The sequence below is a fragment of the Ctenocephalides felis genome, unplaced genomic scaffold (assembly GCF_003426905.1).
Source record: "Ctenocephalides felis isolate EL2017-DRISC unplaced genomic scaffold, ASM342690v1 CF-g0.4_SCAFFOLD_01886, whole genome shotgun sequence".
Lineage (NCBI taxonomy): Eukaryota > Metazoa > Arthropoda > Insecta > Siphonaptera > Pulicidae > Ctenocephalides > Ctenocephalides felis.
The window spans coordinates 134,766,363-134,773,919 of NW_020538040.1; the positions used below are offsets into that span (position 1 = coordinate 134,766,363).

The 7,557-nt window shown below is 30.2% G+C and overlaps 1 protein-coding gene across 1 annotated transcript in view; it reads right to left on the reverse strand.

Moving 5' to 3' along the window:
- Positions 1 to 1,344: 1,344 nt before the first annotated feature.
- Positions 1,345 to 7,557, reverse strand: part of LOC113375946 (head-specific guanylate cyclase-like) — a 16,172-nt gene continuing 9,959 nt past the window's right edge. Inside the window, exon 11 of the mRNA XM_026615882.1 lies at positions 1,345 to 1,581. Within this exon, the coding sequence (XP_026471667.1) occupies positions 1,345 to 1,581 (237 nt within the window). The remainder of the gene's footprint in view (positions 1,582 to 7,557) is intronic.

The following is a 7,557-nucleotide window of genomic DNA, read 5'->3' on the forward strand; positions in this document are numbered from 1 at the left end:
GCACGAAATCGTCAAAACTGTGTCCGCACGAAACGCATACACATCAGTTTTTTCTACGGTAAAAAATTGTTTTTGATTTTCGGACGTTTACTATAATTTACACTATAGGAAGTAACAGTTACCGATAATTTCAATGAGGCATATAAAATAAAAAAAATCGTTACGTTTGTTTATTCTATTCGCATTATATATATATATATATATATATATATATATATATATATATATATATATATATATAGTGTTGTGCTATTTTTTTACCGAAACGCCAAGATTTAAAAACCGGTTCAAAACCCGGTTCAGTATTTGTATGGGTTCGGTTCAAATTCCAATTCTGCGAAAAGAAAACGTTCCGGACTCTAGTTCACGGTTTCGGAAATTCAAAACCTTGTTTATAATACACTAGTAAACCCAACGAACTCTGTTTCGCCACCAGATGGTTGAGAAAAATGAAGAAATTTTTTGTTTGTTTTATATTTGAAAAGGAAAAACTTGATTTTATTATACAACAGTAAAGAATTTATATCGATTACAAAAATGTATTGTTTTTTAATTGAACTTAATTTTAATTGAAATTGAAATTGAATTTAATTTTCTCTAAGTAAATGAAAATGAATCCGCAAATTATCTGTTTCATTGAAGTGCTCTTTAGTAAACCACATTTTTTGTTTTTTGGTCTGACGTTAACAGAAACAAAGCGGATGGTTTCCCAACTCGTGAACAGGCAACGTGTAACTGCTCATGTGAAGAACAATGATTTTCTAAATAATTTATTTGAAATTTATCCCGCAAACACTAAGCGATTGGCCTTGCGACTTGCTATTTGTCATTGCGAACGCAAGGCGAACTGAAAATTGCAATCGTTTTAAGTCAAACGGAAGACCAGTAGGAATCATTGGTATGTCACCAAATCGCCAGCAATTTTTGATTGAATGGTGAAATTCAGTGCGTGTACTTCATTATTCTTTTTGCAGCAAGAGTTGCTCGTTGACTTAACCAACCAAGTCATTACTGGAATGATCGTGCGTTCTGGAGTTATATCGTCAGGAAGGAAAACCCGACTTATTATATATATATATATATATATATATATATATATATATATATAATACAATACATATAAAAAATCGTCAAAAATCAGCAATTCTTTTTATTCTTTTTTTTTCTTATTCTCGTATTAGAAATCATCTTTAGTTTCGGAACGCACTCCTGTCCCAAACAGTACCGGAACGTTCCGGATAGACATCACTGCATATATATTATATATATATATATATATATATATATATATATAAATTAAAATATACACGTATATTGTGTTTGTGTATTGTGTATTCTTATTTTTCAGGCAGCTGTTTCGGTGTAGGCATCCCAATGTCTTATCACAGCATGTTTCTTCCGACTCGGGAGCTTTCGGCATTGTGGAAGTGCCGCAGTTGCGGCAAGGAGGTCTCCAACCGCTGGCACCATTACCACAGTCACACGGCGCAGAGGTCGCCGTGCCCCTACTGTCCGGCTAGTTACAGCCGGATAGACACTCTGAGGGCTCATCTGCGCATCAAACATGCCGAATTGTTGATGCTGAAACAGTGAACTACGACCAACTTGCGATATTAAAAATTATAGAGATTATTATTTGCTCGATTTAGAGTCGACACATTTTGATATACCGCTCTCGTTGTTTTGCAGCAAGGTATAGACTTAAAGGATAGACAGGTAAAGGATATAGTGCAGTAAACGGAGCGTTTTAGGTCTGAATTTTTTTACTGTGCTCCGAATTGAATGAAATTTTGGAATTAGGTTCATCTTACCCTCAAGTTCAAAAGTGAAAACAATTCGGGTTGCGCCATCACCCTCCGGAGGGATGACACCCCTTCTCAATTGTGTAATTACATTTTTTCAAAATAACGCCAAAAATCGATAGAAGAACTAATTATAAGAAAAAAATGTATTTTATAGTTTTTCAAAAAAAACTAATACTTTTCAAGTTACTGGCCACTAAACATTCAAATATTTTTAATGTTGTGTTTTTCTTCGTTGTTTTGCAAATATCTCCTAAAATATACATTTTAACAAAAATCATGTAATGAACAAAATGTCAATAAAAATCTTAATAAATCGGTATTACATAAAGTGTTCTAGGAAAAATATTAAGCAAGATTTGAAAGAGCAAATTTGTTTTTTATTTCGTTCAAGATTTAATTGTTGTATTTAAAGCCATCTAGTGTCGAAGTTTTACATTTTATGCATTTCAGTGAAATTGGGTTTTATAGTGCTCAACATAAGTGACAAGTTTTTTGCGTGTAAAATGAGTGAGTTATCATGCAAATAAGAAGCATATACGAAGTTTTTTTCTTTTCAATCATATGGTTTAATGAGGGCCATTTCCACCAGGATTAAAGTAATTCACATTCCATCTAGAATTCACTTCATTATAGACATATTAATGGATTCTACCAGATTCACTTCATTAGTACAAACTATTTTCAGAAAACTCACAATTTTATAAAAACTTTCTTTTCCAATTTGCGCGGCCGCGCAGTCTTTGAACTTGAGGGTAAGATGAACCTAATTCCAAAATTTTATTCAATTCGGAGCACAGTAAAAAAATTCAGAGGTTATACCCTTTTTTCCTCTCCGTGTACTGCACTAATAGACTTATTTCACTGGACCACAGTTATCAAAAAGTGCTAACTTTACCGCAGAACCTGCTGTAGTTTATTGTAGACCATTTCTACCAAACCTATTTTTAATGCAAAAACAATTAAACGACGTGCCAAACAACCTTACCTATTCTTCTAATGATGTCACTACTCTCACATTTAGTAAATGAATTATCCAAATCCGTTCAGACGGTCGCACGTAATTTGAAAATTTTATTTATTCAGATAGATATAGATCAAATCATCAATGATTAATTATGAGATGATTACCATCCTATTTTGAAAAAAAACGACATCTTTAGAATATAGGTAATAATTAGGTTGATTTTGTTTGTAATTATTCTTCTGTAAGTATTGACTTAGCATGGTGCTCTAAAATAAATGGGCGCATGATCTTCAGTTTAAGTCAAGAAATATAGGTTTATGGTCGCAATAATATGTGCTTTGAACGTGTATACCTAGTAGTTTCGATCTTTGTACGCATATCACGATTGAACTTTATATGCTTCAAAGGATACAGTGTAAGCTTCGACTGATATGAATGATGGACTGATATGATATTTTAACGGAGATACGAATTTCTTTATTTTTTTAATTTTAAACTAATATAATTCATCGTGAGGTTCACAAATTTGATCGTTTATTTTTCAATTTGGATTGTAGAAGACCTATCTCAGTCAGTATGAAACGTTTGTGCTTTTTTCAAGTATAGTTTGTAAAATATAAATTAATCGGAAGGTTTAAATTTGGCTTCACACATGCGAATTGTCTATATATTATGAGAGTTTTTATTATCATAATTAGCTGTAATTTTATTTATTATAATAATTTATTAATCTTTATTTCTGCTACATCTGTTTAAGTAATAACAATTCAACCTTGATCTTATTGTTTTGAACAAAATATTTTCCAAATGTAGTTGCGCAATCTTAACATTATGATTGGAGTATATAAATTTTGAAACTGGTCTTTTTGGGAATTTTGAGATTGTAAGAATTTGATTACTGTCAAATTGGCCTTTTGCAAAATCGGACTCTTAAAAAAGGCTATATAATATTAATGGTTAATAGCAAAATAAAATAGTTGTGTAAAATATAAATGGAAAACGGTTTCAAATAGAGTACATAATATTCAGATTTTGAGAATTAACGGATTTGGAATTATATGTGTTCTAAAATATGAGATTAATAGCAAATCATGAAATTTCTATAGGAATGCAAATTAAATATGCAACATTTTCTTTTGTTTCATCAAAATATTTCTTTGATCGACACAAACGAAATAATGTGTCAAAATAACCTTTTACTTGAGGTTAGCTTTAAGAATGAAATTAAGATCATACTCCATCTTATATTTGTTTTTGTGATATATAATATTTAAAAACTAATATTATCAATGTATTAATAGCAAAATAAAATAGTTGTGTAAAATATAAATGGAAAACGGTTTCAAATAGAGTACATTTTATCAAATATGTAAATTATATTATGTTTTAATAATATCGTTATTTTTTGATAAAACGAGAAAATTATGATTTTCTTGAAACTCGTTTTGAAAAGGTTTCATAATGTAAAGCTTTAATTATTATTATCGACATTTAAAGCATGCATATATTCGGAGGATCAGTGATAAATTTATTTCAATTTATTGATTCAAATTGAAACATGCATTAAAATAAGTTAAAATGTAATCGAAAATTATTTTAATAAATTTTCTTGAATAATATACGTTTAGCATTATTTATAAATATTATTTTTTGAATTTCTATTTCATAACATTTGTATCCTATTTAATTATGAGAATAATTTTACAACTATATCTGTAGTCAATAGCAAGCGTAGAAAAATCTGAAAATATTAAATATTGAAGTAATTTTTATATTTTTAACACGCGTTTGGGCAAAAACAGATCTACATAATTTACTGGAATATTTCGTTACAGTTTTAGTTTAAATTAACTCTTAAAAGCAAAAATGTATTTCTGCAATCATGAAGACTAATGATTCAAACATATAAAACTAAAATTAGAAATACAAAAAACATTGTATAAGATAATTGAAATAATTTTAAATTTGCGAATAATGTAATAATTGTTTAAGCCTTTGCTCTCGAATTAAATTTGAGATGAATATCGTACTACACGGAATTAATTTCTGTAGTCTTATATACGCTGTGGTGCTGAGAGGAGACATACGAGTGGAAAGGATTAATGTGCACTACGAATTGGACGAAGAGCTAGTTAACCTTTTGAATAACAGTGTTTCTGTAAGGCTAAAAACTTTTTTACTGGTGATTCTTAGAGTACTAATACGAAAACCATGGTGTGGCCGGATTTAGCCCTGCTCACCATGGTCGCCGAGGCGTTTGAAAGTGTAAAAAACATCCGAAAATTAAACTTGTTCCTGTGAGCTTTAAATTTTTATACAATTTAGTTTATTCATTGCGAAGTCTGAAAATCAAATTGCCAGACGATTTCAACCTGCACAAGTTTCTGTCAGACGAGCCAAAAGGTTAATTTTCATGAGCAAGTTATATTTGCAGTTACAAACTTTTTCATATAAGCTTAAAATTTATATATGTATTTTTCGATGCGGTATCTGCAATGTCAGACGATTCTGTCCAGCATAAGCCCTCACCAGGCGAAGGCAAAGAATGTTATGGCGGGTGTGCAAGTAATTTCATAAGCTTAACGTGAAAACTAAAAATAAATGTAATTTATATTATGTACAAATTCAAAAATGAAATTATGGTCAAAATTGATTTTATCAAGACCAATAAGTTTTTTCTTAAATATACACTTGACTTCTTAAATTAACATTCTTAATCAGTAATCAGATATGTCACTATTTATTTTTTCATCACCCTCCGGTTTACGCACGAATTTTTCGCGGTCTTGTGCGAAATAAATGAAGACCGCAATATTTTTTATTGCAATTTCCGCTGACATTGAGGTAAATTTGAAGAATCAGAACAAATTAATATGCCGAATTTTATACTCATTTTATTAATTTTACAGAATAGTGATGATTTTCGGAAAGCATTAATGTTTTGTTTTCATTTGAATAAAAGTACTGCAGAGTCACATCAAATGCTTGTTGAACCACGGCGATGCTCTTGATCTCTATCAGGAGCAAGATCCAAAAGATGGTTTCAACAGTTCAGAAATAAAAGATTTCACGTACGAAATGACGAACATGAAAGACTGCTTGATGATGTCTAGTTGCAAGCTATATTTGATGAAGATGACACTTTGACTCCAAAGCAAACGGCAGAAATATTATGTTGCACAAACAACAATTTCTTAAGGCAACAACAAACAACAATTTCTTAAAGCTATGGCAAAAATCTAAATGTCCGGAAAATGGGTGCTACATGTTGATTGAAAGGCGAAAACACTTGTGAAATTTTGCTTCAAAGACACGAAATAAAATCTTTTTTGCATCGTTACTGGCGATGAAAATTTGATCCATTTTAACACTTTGCCGACCGCTTACGGCGCAGCGAACTGTGCAGTTTCTACCGCGCATTTTTCTGAAGTAACACGGACTGAAATTTACTATTTAAAATCAAAAAGTCCGAAATTTATTTTTGTGATCAATTATAGCTTACGATAAAAATTTTGTTTAACGATTTCACATATTATTGAAGCAAAACATTAAAAGTTTATAACAATTATTTTTTGGAAGTTGTTCAAAAACTTTAGGTAATAAAATCGAAAATAAAGACTATTAAAGATGACTAAGGGCAAATAATACGATCCAAACAGGAAATGAAAAAAATAATAATGTTTTTTAATATTATTTTAGTGTGTAGTATCGTTTAAAACATGTCATTTTATGTCTTGAAAATTGGTTGATTTTATTATATATGCTTTATAGAAACAGTTCATCAGTAATTGTAAAGAACTTCAAATTAAGGTGCATTGTTACAGTCAAAATGGGAGATTCTCTCCGATCGGTCGGGCATCGACTAACTTTGAAATGGGGAGATCTCCCCGACTGGTCGGCAAAGTGTTAAGAATCGTAAACGAGAAAAATCATGGGTTAATTAAACTGCAAAGCCAGATCGATTCAGCAAGAAGACTGAATGCTGTGTGTTCGGCAAGAAGACAATGTGCGGATATTTTTTCCTTTTTCCATTAGAAATTGGTGTTTTATTTTCACAAAAAACGCTCACTTTATACTGCTACACCTGTATTGATCAATTGATTAACAACTGTGCTACTTTGAAATCAATTGTAGAAGAATTAGTTCGACTCATTATTTTATAGTACAATTATAAAAAAAAAAATTCAGCTCAATCAAACTCCAGCAACTCTCTATTATATTTATATAATAATTCAAGCAAAACAAATTGAATAGGAATGAAAATATCTACATTTATAAATTTATAAATCGATTAAATAGGAATGATAATATCTGTATTTATAAAATTATAAATTAAGCAACTTTTGAATAAGACTGAAATTATCTATGTTTATAAATTTGTATCCAATCAACGTTTGAAAAGAATGGAAACAACCTGTATTTACAAAATTTTAATCAAGCAACTTTTGAATAAGAATGAAAATATCTCTGTATTTATAATTTATTCATATTTTTATAGAATTATTTATATTATACATCTAGAAACAGCGCATTGAATTGTGTACAGTTCAAAATGTCAACAAGCAGCCTGAAAATATTTGAACGTTGATAAACATCGTATCAGAAAGCGCAAAGAGGATGTTTTTCTTAAATATTTAAGTTATTTTTGCACTGAGCGCACATTTGAAAGGTATGGGTAAATTTTGACAAATCGCAAATTTCTTCAATACAACGCAATGTTGATTTATGCTTTAACGTTTCATGGATAACGATGTAAAGGATTCAAGCGCTATTAGTATTATATAATGC